This window comes from Tachypleus tridentatus, chromosome 7 (assembly GCF_004210375.1).
Source record: "Tachypleus tridentatus isolate NWPU-2018 chromosome 7, ASM421037v1, whole genome shotgun sequence".
NCBI lineage: Eukaryota > Metazoa > Arthropoda > Merostomata > Xiphosura > Limulidae > Tachypleus > Tachypleus tridentatus.
The window spans coordinates 20,816,914-20,841,501 of record NC_134831.1 but is presented as its reverse complement, the minus strand read 5'-3'; the positions used below and the strand labels follow the sequence as shown (position 1 = coordinate 20,841,501).

Genomic DNA, 24,588 nt, shown 5'->3' with positions numbered 1-24,588 from the left:
CTTGTCTAGTATCTGATTATCAGATCATTGACAGAATATATCTGGGTGTGCTGCTTGATGAAATAGTGAGAAAGTCCTTCCAGAATTTGCTTATAAAAGAAAATATAAGATATAAGTTGCTGAAGAAAGTTGTGATGGTGTAATAATTCAATGATAAACTAAGCACACAGGTACTTTATCATTGCAGCAATTAGAAATATGAAGACCTTGTATGTGGAAGGACATGTTGAAATCTTTCATCAGTAAAATCACTGATGATAGCATTGTTTGCTCTTTTGATATATATTCTTTGTACTCATTTCCAAGGGAACTTTTTTTTTTATCAGCATAAGATTAAAATGCATCTCCATGGGATTTCCAAACCTGATGTGCATAAACTCCTGAAATATGTTTTACATAATAATTATTTTAAGTTAAATGACCAACATTGTTGTCAAACTCAAGGTGTGGCTGTGGGTAATAAGATGTTTATAGCCTATGCTGTAATTTTTGTGTATGTCATTAATATTAAGGTAACCCATTACTAGGCACTTGGTGATGAATGATCTCCTTCCTGCCTCCTGGCTGCATTTTGTTCATGTTATTTGTGGGATTTGGAAAAGTAGCTTAAACAGCTTAATTTGCTTTCCTAATTTCCTTAACTAGGTTCATGATAATATTCAGTTTACTTTTAATTTTGCTTAGAATTTTTAGACATTACTGTGGTTGTATTCTACATTACCTCTCTCTGGGAGAAAGGGTAGATCTTTTGGAGATTTTAGAATTGAATGGTTAGCAAATGTTTTACTGTTTATGATGAACAAAAGAAAGTAAAAAGAATTTAAGTAAAAAATGTTGTATTTCAAATATTGAATGTCTTAGATTAGTCTTAAGGTTAACAATTTCATTAAAAATCATGGGGGGATTGGTTTTACGTATAGGTGTGATAGATAAATGTATGTACTCATTTAAGTCACATAAAGTGAATTCTGTATTTATACCTTCCAATCACTGCCAATACAACAAGTGTATCATGTATTCTTAGACTTCTGGAGAAATATATGAGGAGAGAGAGAGATGTAGTTGTGATATTTGTAATGAATACTACATTGGTAAAACTGAGAGACTTATAAAAAAAACAACAACAAAAAAAACAATGCATATAACATATACATACTGTAGTGACAGGTGAAGTTAATAGGGTTGTAGCTGCAGCACATTGTATTAAGGAGCACAGTATGCCTAAATCCAATCACACTTTTAGCATTAACAAAAAGAAACAACAGTATCTGGAGAAAATTATTGAGATTGTTTAATTCTAATTGCTTTGTCATTCTTTGTAGTTGGTAGATATTGTTCTGCTTGAAGGGATAATACAGCATGTAGTATCTGGATTGAAAGGATTAATATTGTAATATTCTTTTTTTGGCTGAGTTGATGTTATTTAAATGATACAGTTCAAAAAGGTCATGAGATTAAAGTGTTGACTGCACAAAGAAACCAAGCCTACTTATTGAGCTCAGGTCCAGCTTCTTGAATTTACTTCTATTAAGAAATTATGTATAAAAAAAAAATCACAATCAAATTCTTTATCTCTATAGAAATCAACTTCAAGAGACAGAAAGCTGTAGAATTAAGCACATTGTATTAGAAGTAACTTTCTTTTTGTTTACCAAGTGATAAAGATTGCTTTTATTTTTACCAATGCCCTTATTTTACATGAATTCAAGATAGTGAGTTAAATTATCCAATGCAGAATCATTCTTATGTTTTGAATGAATCTGTAGTTATTATTGAATCCATCTATATGATACTTAATGGTAAATCAGTAGTTCTTACATGAGTGTACCACATTATTTGGGCAAGAAATGAACGAGTTTTGAAATGTTATCTCATTGACAAAATTATTATTATGAATTATGCTACAATTTAAGAAAACATTTATCTTAGTTTTAATGGAACTTCTTAGCTAATCTTAACTGACTTTTAATATCTTTTATGACTGAAACATATAACTTAAAATTGCCATTATTTCCGCCAGAGCCGATCAGAGTTATTCTACCAGTTTTCTCCAGTTTTAATGCAGTCTATACCAAAAAAGACAGTTGATGCTTGGATCAGTTTGGGGCATAAATTAAATCCTGCCAAACTTATTCCTGCTCTTGTTCAGTATGACAACTCCAAAGATCCAAAACAGGTAGAAGTATACTTTTTCTTTTATTTTGATGTCATATTAAGGTTATGAGAGAACATTATTATCAGTTGTATATTGATGGATAATGAAAAACAATTTATTCTATGCCATGTAATTTAAAATTAAAATAAATATATGACTATTATTATTAAACTATAGGAAGATTGAATGATTTATATTTAAATAAAAGCATTTGAAAGAAAACATTATTTAAGAATGAATTGAAAAAAGTGAAGCACATATGATCTGAATACTGAAGAGTATAGGAAACAAAGACAAACTTTCCAATATGGTACTTAATCTTCTCTCATAAAATTAGCTATTTTCATTCAGTGTTGCCCTCCATATACAAACCTTTTTTTTTTATATATATATATATATTACATATGCGACAAGCTTTTCTTTTTATTATTGGAATTGCAAAATTTCAACATTTCTCTCGTACAAATCATCATGCTTCACCTCCTCATCAATAGGACCATGACATGCTCACTTGATACATGTAACTCCCTCTACCTTCCTCTACCAAACTGTCAATTCTTATTTGGCAGAACTTGGATTTAGATGCATTCTTTTGTTTGTTTAATGCTTCATGAGTGACTATTTCCTCATGAAGTGGTATTTTTTTTTAATTAATTTGCTTTCATTTTGTTTCTTCTGTCAGTATCAATTAATTTTAGCCACCTTATTTCTGCACTCATGTTTAGTGAACCTTTCTGTGCAGTAAATTCTGAAGTTGACGTTCCACTTCAGGGGCTACATCAGTGGCCAACATTTTTTCTCAGGCATCAGGTGTGGATAGTTCAATGGTGGATTTTTCTGTTTTTATATGCCAGGAGATTGAATGTTGTATGGATCAACCTAATGAAACTACTGGACCCACTATGGTCTTTATGAAATTTGTTATGATTTATCCCTTCCCCAATTTCTTGTGCATCTCATCCTTCCTTACTGCATAAAGAAACATCCTAACCCTTTTTTGGTTTTCCTTCTTCACCTCATACTAATCGTTTGGCCTTGTGATTAAGCAAGGGGATTAGCATGCAGCTCTCACAAGGATGTCAAATAATTTTACACTTTCCTATCATTATGCTGACTATTCACTTTTAGACCAACAGTTGTTAGATTCTTTAATGCCTATTTCGGAGGCATAATTGGTTTTCTTATTATTCCCATATTATTCTTATTCCCATCTTCCAGAATGGGATCCTGTAATCTGTCAGTCTTGTACAATATTCTTGCTTTTGTGTTACCCTTACTAGTCTGTCACATTGGCTGACTTTCATAAACATCCTATCTGAAGTTTTCCCCAGACATTCTGAGGAGTTTCCTGGAGGTACACTTGCCCTTCTCTTCTTTGCTTGAGGCCTTATAGGTTGTGATACCATATTGGCTTGGGGCTTTTTACCTTTTACATATGGTGGGGATTTATATTTAGTCCCATTTTTGAGTTGTTGCATTTTTGATACAGTGCTAGAAACTCTAGAGCCTCAGAGTGACATTGGCCCAACAACTATCCACCCTTACAAGTACCATAGTCTGTTTGTCTCAATCAGAACCTCATGTGCTTTCAATTAATTTCATATTCCTTTCCCTTCCCAGCCCTCCTCCATCCCTTCTGTTTGGGGTATTTATTCTCATCGTTTCTTTCATAATGCACTCCCATTGCCACAAGCAACTACCCAGTGGGCTCAGGTTTGATGGGAACTCAACTGTTCATATTTCTTAAACACTGATATTCCTTCATTGGTACTCAGTGGGTACTTCAGGTTCTATCAGAAGGATTCAGTGTCCAGTTTCTTTTCCCACCTTCTGTATTTTCCTACTCCATTCCCTTTCTTCCTTCTCAAGATTCCATGACCAGGCAGCATCTGTCTGAAGTGGTTCAGGAATTACTCATGCAGTGAGCCATTGATCTTGTTCACCATTCTTCCTGGGGATTTTATTCTTACTTTTCATTGTCTTCAAGAAAGACAGGGATTGGTGGCCAGTAATCGATTTATCTTTCCTCAACCACCTTGTTTTACTACCCCAGTTTACCAAGGAATCTTTTTTCACTCTGATTACTAAACTAGATCTTTCCAGTGCTTACCTATATATACCAATATCATCTCATCTCAGTCTCATCCTAATCTTTGGTTTGTTTATCTTAAGATGGTTTATGAATTTCAGGCTCTCCTTTTCAGACATGCCATGGCACCTTACATATTTTGCCTCAACATCTCCATACTCTGGGGCTGCAATTTCTTTATTATATTGATGACTGGCTTTTTTAGACTCATTTCAAACAGGAATCAACCAGTCATACTCAGCAGCTTAGTGAACTTGGTTGTTCAGACAGGAGAAATCTTTCCTCAGACACACCCAATACCTTTTCCATTTTGGGGTCTTTTTCAATACTCATATTAGTTAGGCCTAGTCTACCCTTTTACAGTTTCATTGAATGGAACTTGTGTTTTGCCACACCTTTTTGGCTAAGTTACTTACTGCTCAAAAGGTTCTATTGCTTTTGAGGATATTGTCATAGATAATATTGCTGGTATTTCTCAGTTAAGTCCATTTTGGATGCCTTCATGGGTGCTTCATGATGATCAGTGGAACCTTGCTTGGGATCCTCTTTCTTTGCAAGGCAATCTGCTTTAGTGGTTGGACAAATCCCTTACATTGTCAGGCATGCCAGTTCCTCCCCTGGGTCTAGTTCTAAATCTTTTCATGGATACATACCTTCAGAGATGGGGGCATGGGTCAATCACCAGGAGACTTTGGGCCATTGGTCTAAAGACAGAATTGCTTTGCGTATCAATGTTCTTAAACTTCTAGCTCTACGTCAAGCGTTGCATTAGTTCCTTCATCTCATGAACATTTTTGTTGAGACAGTTCTATCATGGTGACATGTATGAACTACCAAGGAGACATTCAGTCCAGAACTCTCTGTTTTGGCATATTGGATCTCTTATACTGGGACCATGCACATCACATTCATCTTATTATGTGTCAGGTGCTTTCAATCTGATCACAGATCATCTTTTGTTCCCTGACCAGATCTATCCCACAGAGTAGGCATTGGATCCCCTCATATTCAGGGATCTCTGTCATTTGTGAGGTTCTCCCTATATGGATCTCTTTGCTATGAACTTCAGTAATAAGTTAACTCTCTTTTGGTCACCTATACCTCATTTCTAGGCTCTGGCAATCAATGCCTTCAGCTGGGACTGGTCACACAAGTATCTTTATGTCTACTCAACCATCTGATTACTTCACTGAGTGATTTCTCTCGTTCACTCCATGCCTTGTTTGGTCTTCCTGGTTGCTCTTTATTGGTTAGCACAACCTTTGTTTCCTCAGTTATTACAACTGCTCTTTTCTGCTTCTGTCCCTCTTCCTACCTTTTTGTCAATCTCGGTCACATACCCTACTTCCAAACCTTCATGTTCTGCATCTTCATGCCTGGCTTTAGTCCATTCTTTGGCAAGAAGATATGGTTTCACACATTGAGTTGCTTCCTTATTAGCTAGTTCTATCTGCCTGTCTTCAGTGTAGTGTAACAAGACAAATGGAAAGTATACCATCATTCATCTACAGCTAGGGATTTCCTGCTGATTAGCGTACTGTGGTTTATGTGGTGAAATCTCTCATCTGGCTCCGTGACCATGCATCTTCGGTCTCCTCACTTTTGGGTTAAAGGGCATATTTATCCCATATCTTTCATTTTCCTCAATACTGTAGAGGTTTTAACTTCCTTTTTTTTTCATGCTCATGGATTTCTTCCAGATATGTCACCTTTCCAGGCAACCTATGCTTCCAATTGAGATGCTAGTATTGTCTTCCATTTTGTTACTTTTCCTCCATTTGAACCACTTTCCTTGTGCTCCATGTTTCATCTTTTCCTTAAAACATATTTCCTTCTTCTCTTAGCCTGTAGACATTGACGATTGGATTTGTTTGCCAGTGATGTTTCACATACCATCATCCTACCTATTTTCTCCTTCATCCAGATTATTCCTTTCTTCTAAAGACCTTGACAGCTCAGAAGGATTGTTCCTCTGTTTTCTTTCCTTTCTGCTACCTTTTGCCTTTGACTAAATCCACATAGGTTTCTGTGTTGAGTTAAGGGTTTTCATTAATATATTGCCCATACTGCTTCCTTCTGTGGTACATATTCCCAATTTTTTTATCCCCTGGCTATCTTCCTCTCTTCACGATCTTTCATCTTCTACCCCTGTAATTTGGTTCATCTTTTGGTTTGATTAGTTTATTCTTCACTAACTTCTTCATCCTGGAATTTGTTTTATGTGTCTCTCATTAAATCTGACACCTAACTTTCCCCTTGCTTCTTGTCTTCATCATCCAGTGGAAGAAATTCTACAATCCAGCATGTGGACCACACCCAGTACATTCATCTCTCACAATATACATCACATAGCAGTTTCCTCTTTGTCAAGGTTTTGTCTACCACCTGTAACTAGTCTTCAGATTTAAGTATAACTCTAACTGGTAAGTTTCTATTTGTACTATCTTTTCTGGGTTCTTTTCCTAGTTCTTTATCTCATGTATCCTCCTCTATGGTGAGTGGTGCCTGACCAGATATTCTTTAACACAAATTCTTTACTGCCCAGGCACGGTATTTTGCACTTTATCTTCCATGGCTTTGCGTATTCAACATTGAAATGAAGTGTTCCGTAAGGTTACTTGTAGGTTCATGAGCTTGTAATATTTTGTTTCATAAACATGCACATCCCAGACTGTACCATTCATGGTCTGCATGGGTAAAGCAGAAGGGGATTACTTCCCATCTTTGCCATGCCTGGAATGAATTACTTAGTTTGGTCTGCTTTTCAAAATGAGGTTTTGTGATCATCCATTGCACTGTCTTAGGTGGTGACATTTCTCCAGACTCTTCACCACAGTGTTACCCTCCTTTCTTTGAGTGGTGTCCTTACCACTTTCCAGTTCCAAACAACTTGGGGTGGTTAACCATAGAAGAACCCTGTTGAATGAGTTCCACACAATAAACATTCAGTTACAGAGTTGGGAAGTTATGTTCTATGAGTGTAGATGAAGGGATATTCTCTTAATTGAGATAACTAATGACATCAGAATGCAGTTTACCCCTTTGATTGGGAACCTTCATCCTACCATTGTGTTAATATCGGTAGAGTGAACTGTTCAACATAAATCCCAACACAGGTTTTGAATTTTCTATCCCCTTCACTCAGTTTCTTTTGTCCACATTGTAGATCATAGTAGTGGTATGTGGGATTGTTCCAGTTCTGTCCTTGACTGTCCCTTATCCTTTCTTTTAAAGGGATTGCATTGTAATTTGGATGGTCCTTACTTATTTCACAGTTGAAGTTTATTGTATGTGACAGACATTTTTATCTATATCAGATGTCAAGTTCACTGATCAATAGCTCAGAGCTAATCCTTGTGCCACAACTGGTAATCAGAGTGGTTCTGATTTCCCCGGTTCTTGGGTCTGAGGTGAAAGTGGTGTGAGCTTCATCCTACCTTTGTGTAGAGATTTGGTACATTGGGAGGGAGAATGTCATTTTTTATACACATACATCTTTCAGCAGATCTGCTATTATGTATAGAAAACTTCTTGAAGAAGTACATTTACCACAAGCTTTTTTCCAGCTTTTGTACCTTCTTGCTGTCTTTTAGGTGCTGTGACATAGAACAAAGCCTGTTGCAAGCACAGCAGTAAAGATGTCAAAAACAATTCACATTACGTACATTCAGTAGCTAAAGCCATACTGCTTGAAATGAACCAAGACTACTCTGATTCTTGGTAATTAGTGTCATTAAAGCAATAGTTGTTGAGGTTTCAACATTCAAAGCAAGCTGTTGAGATGACAAACCGATGTGACTAGCAATGTGAATAATTTCATCATGATTCAAGACTATATGGCAATTATCTATTAACCCTATTGGCTCAGGTGTCATTTACTGCATATGTCACAAGGTTTTAGCAGTTTATATTCAAATTTTATTAAACTACTTTTCCTATTTTCCTAATTCTACAAGGAACTATTTTAAAAAAATTTTGAATTTCCTCTAGTATGAAACATGATATATTTTCTCTGTGAATCTTGTCTTCATTTTATACACCACCTATTAAAAGAGTAAAAAATTTAATGTATATTACTCCCTATAAGATCGTCATTGCTTAAGCAAACCACAATTTTTATCATTTCCCACTTTGTTTAGTTACAGAACCATCAAATAGAAAATTAGTATCCTTTTCCCACACCTACCTGTCACATTCCCTCTTTCAGGATGTGTTAATAGTTCTCTCTTACTTTTAATTCTATATTATCTGTAATCAACAGAAAGCTGAGGTTCCACCAAGCAGGTGATTTATTATATTGTATTGTGTTCTGTATAGAAAAATGGCAAATTCTCTTTTATTACAAGCTTTATTTCAACAAAAAAGATGATTAACTTCGATGAATTTGTAACACCTCTTGTTGCTTAGTTAGAAAGCTAGAAAAATTGTGATGGCTAGGGAAAATTGTGTACTTTTTGCATGTTATTATTGTATGTTCTTTAGTGTGTTATGTAATTAAGTGGAAAGTATTTTATGCATTACCACCATTAGTATTAAAAAAAAGTAGGATTAAATGTTGTCAACAGTTAACAGCAAAAAAATAAGATGTGGATAAGTATTTTATATCTTGTTTTTCATGTTTATTCTTTATTTATTATTATTATAAAAGTAACTAAAATGTAAAATTAGGGATCTCTAGGTTAGTTAACACTCCTACGAAAAGTGGGGCCTAATAGGCCCCAGAGCAACTTGAAAGGTTATTAATATTAGGCTAATAATTTTGTATTTAAATGAAATTGCCATTTAAATCCATTAATGAATGGATTAACGAGATTCCCACTGTCCCTATCTACTATCTAGCGAAACCACAGCCAGGGGAACGGGCTTGAAGAAATCAGGACTAAAAACGTCTTTTCGTAGGAGTGTTAAGGTTAGATTAGGTAAAATAAATTATGATAATATAATAATATGTCTAGAAGCATGCACATGAGCAGCTCAGAGATAACGTAATTCAACAATATAATGCGAGTTGCACATTCCCCAAATGTTTAACAGCTTATAATGGCATGAAAAGTACAGTCATGTGAAAAGGTTAGGACACCCTATGAAAACCTGTGTATTTTTATAACATTTTTGGATATATAGATATTTAATCTCAATTTTAACAATACTGAGAGATTATAGGAATATAACTAAACAATTAAAACTGAAGAAAAGACTTTTCAAGATCTTCTGTAAATGTAATTCTACAAAAATGCATATTCTAACTGAGGAAAAAGTTAGGAGAGGAACAGATGGCAGATACTGTGAGCCATCACTGGCATACCATTCTCACCCTGATGGTTTTTCTGCCTCTTGCAATGTGGTTGGCAAGAGGGTTGTCTGTTCTAAGGATCTTACAGCAGCTTCCAGTTTTCTTAACATACAGTATACAGCATTTTATGGGGATAGCCTATCCTCTGGCATTTGTTGTAGCCAACAATATGCTGCTTCTCAGTACTTACTTTGCTAGATATTTTGATGAGTCAATGAAACACAAGAAATGTAAGGTAAGCAGCTATTTATAAATATGTTTTCGCTTATGGTAGCTGAGGTATATCAGAAAGAATTTTTTTTTTTTCATGGACTGCTCTGACATCCAAGATCATTGTCTGGTGAAATAATTAATTAAATTGTATACATGTACTTGGTTTAATAGGGTGATCCATCCCCCTGCACTTACAGCATCTCTGTACACAACTTGAATATACTCAGAACCATTATAATGAGGTTGTTACTAGCTAAATTTTCTACAAACTTGGTATTTTTGTTGTTAAAATTATTATTTTTTATTTGGTTTCAGTTGTTTAATAATTTAATTTAAAAATCTAATTTTTCTTTTGTGACATATTTGATAATGATTCTTGAAACTGTCTATTTTTTCAAAGCTTGACATGTAGTGCTTAAAGTGTGTTAAAGTATTACATTTTGACTGTAAACTTGTTTACATTTAAACATAAGATACCAGTTATTTTCTATAAGATTTAGCCTTAGAAGGATTATTAATTTAAAATGATACAAGAAAACTAATTTTTTTCTTCACAGGTTTCTTTCTCATTTTCAGGGTAGTGAAGCTATTCGTTACTTAGAATTTTGTATCAACGAACTACAAAACAGAGATCAAGCTATTCATAACTACTTGTTGGCATTATATGCTCGTCTTCAAAAGGATAAATTAATGGATTATCTTATTTTACAAGGACAGGTAACACTTTCAAAAGCAGTCTGGTCTATCACTAATTTAAGAGCTAAAGTTGTGGGGCTGTCATATACATTTCATATAACAGTTTATTTGGAAAGTTGTATGCACTTTCTTTATCAAGTTAAAAAATGTTTTAGTATTCAAAGAAAGTTTAAACTTTTAAACCTGATTACCATTAGTAGTATACCCTAGAGACTAGATGCATAGGAGCCTCTGGTGGATGCTTCTTCAATAGATGCATCCACATTAGATAATGTCATAAATTGTTAATATTACTAAATGTTTTCACCCACATTAATCATAAAGTATTGATTATCATATCTCAGGTGCTAGAACACTTTTTGACTGTAAATAATAATAAGAAAGATCATGCTTGGATCAACAAATAAGTTATCATCCTTACTGCTGTCCTGAAGCATTAGAACTAGTTCTGAACCAACTCACCATCATTTTCAGTCATACAGGTTTGGTTTGTTTAACTTTAAAAAAGTGTTTCTTTCGAACATACCATGATTGTGAAAGTACAAAAAAATAGATTGCCAGAGAACTGTGAGCAACATTTATCCTTACAAAAACATTTTCTCTTATATAGCATTTTTAGGCATATGAATATTTATATTGTAATTTCATTAATTATTTAATGAGTACCTCGTTTGTAATCGAATTTTCTATGTTGTAAATGTTATCTTTTTTACATAGTTGCTTGAACAGCGTACAGGTCATCATCTTTTTTAATTTTCATGTGGTTTATAGGATGTATATATAAATGCCTCGTGTCTGATACATTGTTGATTGAACATTAAGTTTTTAGGTATTCTTTTCTAACTTATTTTCCAATGTTTCATGAAAATTGTTTATTTACTAACTGTTTATTATCATGTAATGTATTTGTTTTAGACAAAAGTTTGATTCTGTTCCAGTATTATCTCCTAGGACATGTAAATACATATGATATCAGTGACTCTTTGTGTGATACTTTTTTGTCTTAATTTGTTACTTTTCATTGCATTTAAGAAGTTGCACTATTATATAGAATGTAATAAGAATAATGAGGAAGAAATATTAATGATGATAACAATCAGAACAAAATGATACCACTGAAAAAGAAAAGATGTCACTAGCAAAGTTGAAGAAAAATGTATATTTGATGAGGTTGATTCTTCTAGTGAAAACAAATCCAAGAAGTAAGATTCCAATGATGATGCTACAAGTGACAATAATTTCAAATGATGTAATATTTCTTATGAAGATGGAGACTCAAAAAAAAAAAAAAAATGTAATCCAGAAGTAACTAATGGAGACAAAGGGTGTCATACAGAAGACAATCCCTGGTTTGAGATAGATTTAAATGGTCTAGCTGATGATATTGGATGATAAACAAGGAGAAAAATTGATAAGTTAGTATTTGAAAGAAATATACTCTTAGGAGCTAAATGGTTGATATATGAAAAATTTTTGCCAGTTATTGAAAAGAACATTAAGAGAAGAATATCTGGAAAGATTAATATTATATCAACATCTGAGATGTGGTTCTATTCACAAATTTATAATATAAACTGAATGAATATTAATAAATAAAGATGAGACAGAAGATATGAAAATAAGATAATTTGCTATTGAAAAAATCTAGTTAATTATGATGCATTCAGGAAATAGTAAATAAAAATGCTTATGAATGACTCTTAAAGTTACTAGATTATATGTATGTATATATAAGAGAGGTCCATATGTCTTTGGTACAAGCAGAAGCTTAGTCATCTTTAGATGTAGAGTCCCAGGCTTGGAAAATGACCTTTTATACTCATTGTGTAATCAGTTTGTTTTTACTTTAGTGGCCACTGCTTACCCATACATTCTGTGATTTTGAACTGGCCTTAAATAAAACAAAAGGTGGCTTAGCCTACTAAATAATGATGCTTTAAAATAGCAGTATGACTTTAAAACTAAACTCTTTAGAGTATTGGAAGCATCAGGCAGGACCATTCAGTGAGATGTTCAATCATCAAACAGGTCAGGACATGTTAGTACTGGACAGGTGGTAAGTTATTAATTCAGAATGTTGATTTTTGAAGCATGTCAAGCTTTTTTTTCTATTATCTGAGAGCATTAATGACAGCAGAGGGCTACTCTTAAACTCAACTGTGGCCCATTTGACCATAACTGCTAATGGTAAGTTGTGTTGGGATGAATTATAATGTTAAAGGATACAGTAAGGATATTACATTATTTGTGATCTGAGTGAGAATTGTTTTAAATATTAATGACAGTATAACAATTAATTAAATAATAGAATTACCATTCATCTGTTCAAGTTGATTAATGATGAAATGTCTTACTGGATATTTTTAAAATGGATAGATGTTGAGAAATGAAAATATTATTAGTAATGCTAGAAAATAATACAAAATATTAATAATTTATGAAATCATTCAGTATTGCTGCACTCTCTGGAGGTTGGTGTCTTGAGGTCAACTAGATTTCTCTTCTGTGACATCAGAGGTCAAGTGGACTTATTTTCTTGATATTACTGCTGCTAGATGCAGTATTTCTTGTTTGTTTTATTATATGAGGATATGTGATTCTGTATAAACTCTACATATTTATTTTGTACCTGCAAGAACTATATTTTATGTCTCTTGTAGAATTTCAGATATAAGAAGGGAAAGAAGAAATATCTGTTCTTAGCATTGTAAGAATAATAGTAGTTACTTCTAAAAATGTACTACATAAGGATGTGATTTTTTTCTCAATAAGGAGGAAAGCATGGTTTCATATGATTTGAAATATGCTCTTCGACTGTGCTCAGAAGTTGAAGAAAATGAAGCTTGTGTTCACATCTATACAACAATGGGTTTGTATGAGGAAGCTGTTGATTTGGCTCTGAAGGTAAGTTATATGGCATATAGTGAATAAATTAAATAATCTTATTTTTAGATACACATGAAGGTGATTTGAGGCACTGAATAAGTAACACATTTTGTTTACATACATATCTCATTGAGCTTTGTAAAATGTAAGAAAATCAAAAGTGCAGATGTTGGTTTAAGTCAATGTTATGACTGCAATAATGCTTATTAAAATAAAAACAAAATGTGTTTTTGTTAAATATCTGTGACTGTTTGTTAGAGACATGGCTTTGGTGGTGTTTTATGAGATTGTAATCTGTTTCTCAAAATTAAATTGGAAAATAAAAGCACTGTCATTATCTTCAATTAACCTTGTTGATTTTATCTCATATTTAAATATTTTCTAAGTTATTGTCTTAATCAAACATGCAGTATTATAATACAATTTGTAGTTTATTTTGTTTTTTAGTTTGATGTGCAGTTAGCTAAGAGGAATGCTGATAGACCAGAAGACAATGAAGAATTGAGAAAAAAGTTATGGTTGAAAATAGGTCTGTTGCTTTTGAGTATTTACTTCTGTATGATTAACAGTAAAGCTAGTCTGTTTTACTTTTAGTGGCCATCTTAATGTTGTTTTGCTAAAAGAAAAAACTTGATCTCCTACTATAACTGTTTCTGTCCTGGGTCAAAAAGCACATCGTGACCTTTTACAATGTTACATTTAAATTGATTAGTATATGTCAGTAAACTTGGCATGAAAATGTAGTTTATAATTTAATTTTTTATTTTATCTAAGTTTTAGCTTCTTAATTTCAAACAAATTAAAAAAATTCAGCTGTCTGTGTCACATGTTGCATCTGAGCTTCAGTTCTACACTTTAGAATTTTTCAACTTTTAAAACAGGCTGCTAAACTTTCCAACTGTTTAGAAACAACAAACTATACATAATCAAAAGCAAAATCTAAAATTTAAACATTGTACTTTCTTCATTTCCTGATATATTAATATATTTGTCAAGTTTACCAACTGAACCTTCAAGATAGTTTGGTAATTAACTTTAGATGGATGATAGACAACATGTATACAACCAATAGAAAGAGTAGATTCTCCTCTATGTGTATATTTTAGAATTCTATGCTCATTGTTCTTGCAGGTATCTTTCATTCAATGGGAATTGATTGGTTTGTTTGAAATATCTATGGTGCTCTAAACAATACATGTTTGTCTATTTGTAGGTAGTTTAAATAGGTAGATAATTAATTTTGTGTAGATTCCCACATTCCAGTATGCTTGATACTTTTCACTATGACCAACATAGCTTTGTTCAAAGTTACTCTTGAGGAGAGGAATTCTCCAAAACTAATATGTTGATCAAGGTGTAGATTGCACTGGACTTCCCTTGAACTTAGATTTTAAAATTAAACAATTTTTGGATTACTAAGTTTATTTATTATTCAGTTTTATAGTGATTGACAGCTGCAAGGTTAGAGAGGGTGCTAGTTACAATAAGGTTAGTGTTGCACTCCTGTTAGTGGAGAGTTGCTGCATGTTATTTGCATGCTAGTATAGAGATATCTCACATTAACATACATCTAGGTAAGTGGGGGAGTATCAAAGCTCATGATGAGTAAAATGTTGTGCTAATAGAGGGCAGTTTAACTTGCAAAGTTTGTTATGAGAGGAAGTATCTATTGGAAATAAATTTTCAGTGTAGAAAATGTTCACATTCACTCAGGATGCTCTATGATGAAAGATGAAGAATGTTTTTTATTCTTAACATGAAATCTTAATTTACTCAGACTGATTCAGTAAAGACTTAGTTTGCAGACAGATGAAGATCAAAGATCACAATCCATGATTTTTTACAGAATACCATTCAATATGGTATTATGGTTGTCAATTATTCATTTCACTCTACGTTGCTGATTAAGTGAAAGTTCATGGTAGAGGAAAGTAGTTGCTAAATATACAAGGATGCTAAAAAATCTCTAAATATACAATTTGGAGGTTCTAGAGGTTATGCAAATACAATATGCAAACTGTATGATAGACAAAATTATCTATTCATCAAATGGACATTACCTTATGCTATAACTTTTTAGTCTGAGTCAAATTGACATCATCAATTTACAGACATATTTCTAGTACAAATATTTTTATGTATAACAGATTTGTACATTTTGCTAAACGTTTGTCATCTTTTGTGTAGATACACATAGATTGTTTGTTTTCTTATAGTAAAGCCATATTGGACTGTCTGCTGTGAGTCCACTGATGGGTATCAAACCTCTGATTTTAGAGTTGTAAATCTGTAGACTTACCACTGTACCAGCAGGGGACAATACACATAGAAGATTCAGAATTATAGTCAGTATCCCTATTTCAATACAGGGTTGGTCCACCAAATCTAGTTAGTGCACATTGGGTTCAAACTTCTGACATTTATGAACAACAGGCTTGTAACATTTATTAACAACCTGCCGAGTTTTATGAAAATACACTCAGTAAATTTAGAGCTATGTTTAGCTACATAGAGCTACATGACTGGTAAAATTGACAAACTTTGCTCTTATATTGTTAATAAGAAACTGTGAAAATCATGTTTTCTTAACTGTTACATAAGTAAAACACAAATAAACCATTTACATTTAAGCAGACTTTGAATTTATATGAAACATTAACAGACAAAAATAGCTAATCAAAATATATATGACTGAAAAGGTATTATAACAGCATAAGATCAATAAACATTTGAATCTAAGGAATTTTGATTAACATAGGTGGTCTTTTATGATTTTATTTAATTTTTCACAGTACTTTAATACTGTATATCTCAGATCATCTGGGGTAGTGTAGGTAATGAAACTACTTCTTCATGTTTATCATGTTGCCTTCATCTGATTTGCAGTTTACTCAGTGATGTTTACACTAAGTTGGAGCTTCAGTAGTGTCCAATTCAACATCTGTTTTAGGATTTTGTCACCATAGTGAAGCATTGAATAACTGGTACATTGTACATATTATTATGACCCATATTTTGTAAAACGTTTGTTTTAATTCCAGGGGAATTTTTTTACCAGACTAAGAAAAGCAGAAAAGTAAATTATTTACTAAATAATTCAGTGCAAAAAATATTTTCTTCTTCCATTATGTCTGATACCACTATTATTTAATAAATGCTTATTAAATAATCTAGGTATAATCTCTATTGATGTATAATATACAGAAAATGTACAAATTATATTTAAACTACTGAAGATGTCAGCTCTTCATGCTTAGAAATTTGTGTCCACAAGTTGCACAAACCTGGTATTTCACAAGAAGATAAAATATTAAACAAGTATTGCACCACATTTCTTCTATTTTTGACCAACTCTTCAATCAAAATAGTTGAACTGTTTCATTTTATACTTTTAAATAGTTTTAATAAACATTATTAAGAAGTTTAATTACCTAAATTATAATTAAAGTTTCAATGGTACTTTGCTAATTGTTTAATCTTATAATCTTTTGAGTCAGACTCAAAAGAGTTTACTTCACCATTAGCATAGTTTAGTTTCAAACTTTACCAGTTATTTTGAACATGTCACATTCACAAAGTAGATTTCAAATGATGTTTGAGTTGTTCTTGAACCTAAGATAAGATTTTCTTTTAAATGATCTCCAAGATTTCTGACAGTTGAGGCAACATAAGTACACCAACATGTTGGTTAGTAAAATTTGTAAGTGATGCATAACTGTTGAGAGGACTTGATTTCATTTTTAAGCTTAAAACATTTTAAATTTTCAGTAGAGGTCTAACCTTACATTAAAAGTGAAATTCTGAATAGACTCTGATTATAGCATTTAGCTTCTTTTTCAATAATTATTAGCATTGCCTTCTTGTAGTACTATTTCTGTAATTTAAGATGAGCCAAAAAGAAAAGATGGTCCTAGAGGTGCTGAAATCCAACAGTGCTGTTGTGATCATTAAACCAGACTTCTTTCACATACTGTAGGAAAGCTGTTTCCATACCCATTCACATAGCTAATTCACCTTACTTAAACTACAATGGTCACCAGTCCAGAGATGATATTGGTAGGTGATAACTGGAAGATTGAAACTCCCATGAGAGAGAGATATAACCTAAGTCATTCTTCTACAAGTTTGACTTTATTTACCCCTTTCAAATATAGCCTTGAATAATATTTACTAATTTTCTGATTCCAGTTCTCTGTTCTTCTGTTCTAGCCCCTTGAAGTGGATTCCTGTACCTGGTGAGGGGACTTCTCAGAGAAGGTTCTGTACATTCAGCTTACCTTCTTTAGGATCTAAACATGTTTGCTGTATGTGGCAACCTGTGAAGGAGATGAGTGAGAGGATCCTGGTGGTTGAGGGGTCTAACCCCAACATACCACTTTGGCCTTGAACTCCTATAGCCAGGTTGTTTTGGGGTGACCCCTTAGGGTCAATTGGCTGGTCCTGCTGGACAGTAGTCAACTAAGTAAGAGTATTGGACATTCTCAACAGGTATTGTGAACATTGTGTCGAAGCTGGTGTTTGTGTATTTAAAAAAACCAAAAAAACAGCACATTGGTAAACAACCATGTCTTGAAGACCCTGAACAGCAGTCTTCACCTTCTTTTACATCTGGACCACATTTTCTCATATTACATTCTCTTTCAGACAAACCTTTAGGGCAAATATCCCCCTTTTCTATACAGTAGGGCCTAGAGGGACTTGCTAGTTCTCCTACGTCAATAAAGATTCTATGTTTCATGGAAATCTTGCTGGAAGCATCCACTCCAAAGCACAGGGAACTCCTCTTGTATTCAAAGGCCATTGGGGATATATCTATTGAGATTACTCTCCATGATACTTTGAATTCCTCATGAGTAGTTTTTGTTGTGAGGAACTTGAAGAACAACCCTGAGTCAGATATCTTCTCTGATTTCTCCACCCAAGAAAACTGCAGTGAGGCATATCTCCACTTGCTGCCTACAAGTTTTCTGATTTTGGCATTTACATCACTACATTCACCTTCCACTGTGAAGTCAGGTTATCTGAACTCTAAGTTACAGCCATATATTCCCAACCCTCTCAAATGTTTCCTGTGTCAGCAGTTTGGTCAAAGAACCATGTGCTTGTTCTGGTGGCAAAGACCGTGATGCCTACAAGTGCAAGCTAGACCCTCATTGTATTAATTTTAGTGGCTCTCACCCCTTATACTTTCGTTTTTGCCCTATATGGATGGAAGTAAAAGAGGTACAGTGTTTGAAAACTGTTCACATTTCTTTCCCCAAGGCTTGGAAGTTATTGCTACCATTTCCTTCTTGGGCACATGCTGCTGCATTACATTTTGCTTCTTCAATGGGAGTGCAGATAGATCCTTCCATGCCCCCAATAAAGTTGTTTTCAAACTATGTACAGAATCTTTTCTCCTCGTTGGATAAACTTGTTTACAGGTCCATGTCTGCTTCTGTCTCAATTCCCACTATTCCTTTTGGTGACTGCTTGACTTCACTTCTTTCAGCCCCAGATTCTAGTGTATGCTTGGGTCCATCTTATTTAGCCCTGAGATGTTGAACGATCATTCATCTTCACCTTCAATCTGTTGGATATACATCTACTGACAGAGACCTTCCCACTTAGAATTCATGGAGGTTGAAAGACTTCCTTCTAAAAAAGAAAAACAATGTGGTTGTAACTGAAGGGTTTTCCTCCACATTGACACAGTGGAACTGACATTTCATGACTGACATTAAGGCCTTGATTGATTCCTATCATCCTGTGTTTATTTCCTTACAGAAAACATTTCTGAAACCTATTGATACAGTCACCAATTGGAAATATATTTATGCTGTAATGACAGGTTTTGTGATGGATGAGTGCATAGGATTTACTAGCACATAGGAACTGTAAACTGAGGTTGCTGTTTATCTGCTTTATTGAGTGCTTGAACTAGTTTTATTCCTTTGTTTTCTGTATTAAATACTAATTGCTGTTAACTGTTTTGAATATTGCATTAAAAACTAACATTTTGGTTCTAACTTAATGTATCATCTTTTACTATATTCTTCCATGTATTAATTCATTCATTATATGAGGTCATCCCTTAAGTAATGCACGATTTTAGATACAGAAAAAAGAAAGGAGTTAAAATGCTTTTAATGTTGTTTAATCAATAATGTTTGTTCCATTATTATTAATTACTTCATGCCAATGATTCACAAGCTTCTGAATGCTACTTCTATAAAATTCTTGGGGTTTGGAGGAAAAGAATGTAGAGAGGGTAGTTTGACATCTTCATGTATTCCAAGCTCTTTTCCATCAAGATAGCTCTGGAAACTTTGGGGCAAAGACTAGAGAATAAGAAGGATGTGGAAGTTTTTCCCAGTCTAGCTCTTCAATCTTTGCAGATGTGATCCTTGCTGTATAGGACTGTGCGTTATCCTGGTGTAACACAACACCTTTACGATTGATCAAAGTAGGTCTCTTTTTCTTTCAATGCAGCATCCAAGTGCTTTAACTGTTGACAATAGAAGTGTAATCATTAAATTGAATGGCAGCAACTCAAAGTGGATCACACCAATAATATCCCACCAAATACTTAACAAGACTTTCCTCGGGTGGAGATCCATTTTGGGTTGTGCTTTAACTGGTTTACCTGTACTTAGCCACTGTCTGCAATGCTTCACATTTTTATAAAATATCCATTTTTCATCTCCAGTCACTAACCTCTCCAAAAAAGGTGAGTTACATTCACAAGAGTGCAAAGAAGTGCAAATATCCATTCTTGCTCTAAACTTAGCTTCTGTCAAATCATGGGGGACCCATTTTCAAAGTTTTGACACCTTTCCAAGCTTTTGCAGATGACTGTGAACTGTTGAATGGGTTGAATTAAATTTCTGTGCTAGTTCTTCAACTGTTAGAGCACAATCTTCATCAAGTGCAGCCAGTAACAAGTCATCATTAAACTCAACAGGACGACGATCTGACTGTGGCACATCACTTAAGCTGTAGTCACCTGATCTGAACTTCTGAAACAACCTTTGACATTTTCATTCATTGAGAGATTCTGCATCATAAACACACCTTGAATGTTTTGTGTAGTTTCTGCTGCACTGTTACCTTTTTTTAAATTCATAAAGCATTATATGCCTAATGTGCTCCTCAGACACATCCATCTTCATAAGGGTTTATTTGATTAATGATCTGAAAAGTGGAGTTGGATTAGTTTCTTTTATTTGTCTGGACATTTTTATACACATCTTACTACATATTTTAGTCATTAAAACCTACAATGACAGAAATGATGATCCACTTTCTGTTTTAAATTTTCAGACATTACTTATGGGATGACCTGATATATAATTTTACTTCTGACACTTATGCAAATCTTCCAAAGTTTGATTTAATGTTTTCATTATAGTAGCCTGCACTCTTAATAAATGTATCATATTTTTTGATAACTATTTTTAACCATCCACCTTTCATTTAATTCCTTTAAATCATCTGGGGTTGTAGTATCAAATAACAGTTTTAAAATACTTCCTCTGGCATTAATTAGTTCTTTTCTGTCATTTTCTGTCTGAACTACAAACACTATTTGTAATGTTATTTAATTCTACCAAAAGATCACCTGCTTCGTAACGTTTTCTAGTTAACTGTTTATTACCTTCTGGTAATCCTGTTTGTGCCACTTGGAAACTTCACCATGGTAAAATTGTAATTCTTTCATTGTTAAAACTTGCATGGTCTGGTGGTGAAGGTGCCCAACTTGCAATCTGCAAGTTTGAATCTCATCATTGAACATACTTGTTCTTTCAGCCATGCAAATATTTTGATCTGACACTTGATCACACTTTTCATTAGGAAAAGAGTATCCCACTAGTTGACAACAGGTGGTGTTAATTAGTTACTTTCCCTCTAGTTTTATCACTTTAAAATTTAGGACAGTTTGAGTATATTTATTTAACATTCAATAAAACAAACAAACTTAAAATTAACGCTTGTTTCCCAGTTATGGGTTTTCTTGAAAGTGATGATGTCTTTTTGTATTAAAGTTAATAACTCATCATATTTTGAAAATGGTATACTTCTACAGTTATCCATCTAGCATCTAATAAAATAAAATTTCTTTATTTTACCAGTACTGTACCTGTTCTAGTTTCCATCAGAATGATACTTGCATTTTGTCCTATTACAAGAGTCACCATAAATATTATGGAAATGCTGTAAGGAAACTTATCACTAAATTTTACTTTTTCAACCTTTCAAATGGGGATATATAACAATACTTTGTCTTCTAGCATATTTAATTGACTTTTGCTTTTTCATCTAACAGTTTCTCTACTTTTGGCACCTTCAGTCAAATGTTCATGTATTATTTTAAATGCTACCTTTATTCTCTGGAATATTTCTACTGTATAATTTTTATCTAATATATAATTCACTTTTCATGGAGCTAATATCTTGTGTATTTACAACATATTTGCCAAGTAATAAGAAGAAAGGATATTGCTTAGTGGATTTCTTTGCTGCTCTATAATCTCATCCATTATGTCTTCTGATTTGATTTGTAATTTTGTAACAACAGTTTGATAAAGTCCTGTTCAACTTTCCTACTAATCCTCTAACAGCTGGTTGGAATGCAGTTGTCTGTATTTTCTTTAAGCCTAGTAATTACAATATTTATTTTGTTAACTTTGAAATAACATTTGTACTTGTGTGTACAGCAAGGAAATTGGATGTTTTAGATCTACGTTCTAGCTTGTCAACATCTTCAGTGTGTGTTTTAGTTAATTTGGCCTAAAAATGATTTTACAGTTGAAAGAAAGTCTGAAATGAGAAGTTCAGCACAAATATTTCATATGGCTTAGAAATGAAGGTTGAGAATTTGTGTCAATATTTCTTTTGGAAATTAAAAAATTAAAACTTAGATAATATAAAAGATTCAATTGTAATCTGTTCTGACCCTAAACCTGTTGTTATACAATGAGCTTAAAATGGTTTAATTAAATCATGAATGTAATTCTTTAGAAAAAAGTTTATGTTCACACTTTGACCCTTCTGTATACACAGGATTAAGTGTGGACTAGCATTACATTTTAACACTTGATACATGATTCATAAATACTCTTAATATCTCTTCTCATTATTTTTCCCTAAATAGTCATTTATTGTACTATCAGTTATTGCAAATTCTAAATGTGCAGGAAATGGAGTATCTTTATAAGTACTGATAATTTTATTTCTCAAGCTTTATGTTACTAACATGCACAATATTAAATAATCAGAAAGAACATTCACAATATAAAGCTACTTCTACATGGACATGCATAGAACAAAAACTGGCACATGTTCAGTTTTTACTCTTTCTCTTAATGAATTTACTGTTGTATCACTCCTTTATATCCTAATATGATCTGCATCCCAAGGCACTTCATTGTTATATTCACTAAGTTTTTTTTTATGTACTTGGTTTTGATGATCACTTGCTTCGAATTATTAATTGAGTCTTCTACTGTAATCCTGCTTAATGAATTTATATTTTTTCCCCATTTATGCACTACTTCAAACTCATAATCTTGTAACAGCAATAACCATATTGCCAGCTAAACAATAGATCTTTGAATCTCCTTAGCCACTATAAGGGTGCACAACCTGTAATTGTGGAGAATTCTGACATGCTAGCTTTTCTCAACCTTCCACTGCACCTACCTTTATAATCTCAAGCTGGTCCTTTAGCATGCAAAAAACATGCAGTAACCCTCCATTATTAGGAGCACAAGACATGTCTTAGATCAGATGGCACCCTTTTCACTGCTCACTTGCCTTCAATTTTTTTAGACTTTTTATTTTTTATTAAGGTTGTTTTTATATTTGCATTCTGGTGTGTCATGGACTTCAATTACCATTTTCACATTGTATTATGTATGGCTATGTATTATGTCAATATGTATAGTAATATTTACGTAAAATGTTTATTATTCTTGAATTGACTTCAACATTTAGATTTAGTGGTATTATTTTACATGTATTTCACAGGATATAGAGAAGATTTTACTTTTAGATTAATAATTTTTATGTGCATGAAATTTTGTAACTGTATAATATACATATTGATTAGGGTTTGGTCTAATATTTAATTTTTTAAGAGATGTCAAGTATAATTTTTAACATATATTTAACTTGATTAATATTTACTCAGTGTATATTCTGTTACATTGATTCTTTCACCTATTTTTCTGTCGTTTTTCTTTTCCTTTATTGTTGTTCAGCAGTTTTCCAATTCCAGTGTTTAAATTATTATTAGTTTCCATCTGTAAACCTATATCTTTTTTCTCAAATCTGTTGAAATACATTCCTTGAAGACTAAACTTTTACGAAAAAGTAATATTTTATTTGTTTTAAATGTGTTCTTGCCATTACTGAAAAGAGTATCTCAAGAGTTGGTGGTGGGTACTCTTCACCACCTCTTTTTTCTGTAATCTACCACTTGAATATTAGAGACACCTATGTGCAGATAATATTTTGTGTGAAAATTCTGAAACAAAACACAGCATCTTGTTATTGCTTCAGTGTATGTTACAGCATGTTGTTAAAGGATAAGTTCTGAATTACAAAAAGTGTCTAACAAAACATTGTTCATGTACGTGTCTTTTAATAGTACTAGTATGTTTAGTTGGTGATCTTTGGTGAGGTATATTACATTATTGTCTACAAAATATGTGTATATGAATTCTGGTAAATTGTTGTGGATGTATTATTTGTTCCTAAGACTGCTGCAAAGAGACAGTAATCTTATTCTAACTAGGTACAAATAAGGTGCTCTAGTTAAAGTAAATAAAACACATTATGTAACATATACATGACACTGATGCTTATTTTCTGTCTTTAAGCAAAACATGTTGTGAAAGAAGAAAATGATATAAAGAAAGCTATGGAGTTTTTACAAGAATGTGATTTAATCAAAATTGAAGATATCCTGCCATTCTTCCCTGATTTTGTCACAATTGATCACTTTAAGGTATGTTGAAAAGGGCAGAGTTTTCCATTGATGTGATTGTTATTTTAGAAAGAAGGATTTGGTTAAAAACATTAGAAAATGCATAAGAGCTGAGGAGAAATAGGTAATTGGTAATATTAAGACAAACATTAAGGATTTTTAAGTATGTTAAAGATAAGCAAAATGTTAAATTGGGGATTGTGCCTATTAATAAATGCTGGTTTTACATTGGGGGGCTAAAATCACTTAGCTTTTATGGGTTCTTTTTCCATAAGAGAAAATATTAG

At 33.0% G+C, this 24,588-nt stretch overlaps 1 protein-coding gene across 10 annotated transcripts in view; it reads left to right on the top strand.

Moving 5' to 3' along the window:
- Positions 1-24,588, top strand: part of dor (vacuolar protein sorting-associated protein 18 dor) — a 138,802-nt gene that overhangs the window by 101,655 nt on the left and 12,559 nt on the right. For 7 of the 10 annotated variants that reach the window (XM_076510671.1, XM_076510674.1, XM_076510680.1 and 4 more), the window contains 5 exons: positions 2,021-2,176; positions 10,327-10,467; positions 13,219-13,350; positions 13,780-13,861; positions 24,195-24,322. In XM_076510671.1, coding sequence (XP_076366786.1) covers positions 2,021-2,176; positions 10,327-10,467; positions 13,219-13,350; positions 13,780-13,861; positions 24,195-24,322 — 639 coding nt within the window. The remainder of the gene's footprint in view (positions 1-2,020; positions 2,177-10,326; positions 10,468-13,218; positions 13,351-13,779; positions 13,862-24,194; positions 24,323-24,588) is intronic. The other 3 variants (XM_076510677.1, XM_076510679.1, XM_076510672.1) reach the window with 1 other exon arrangement.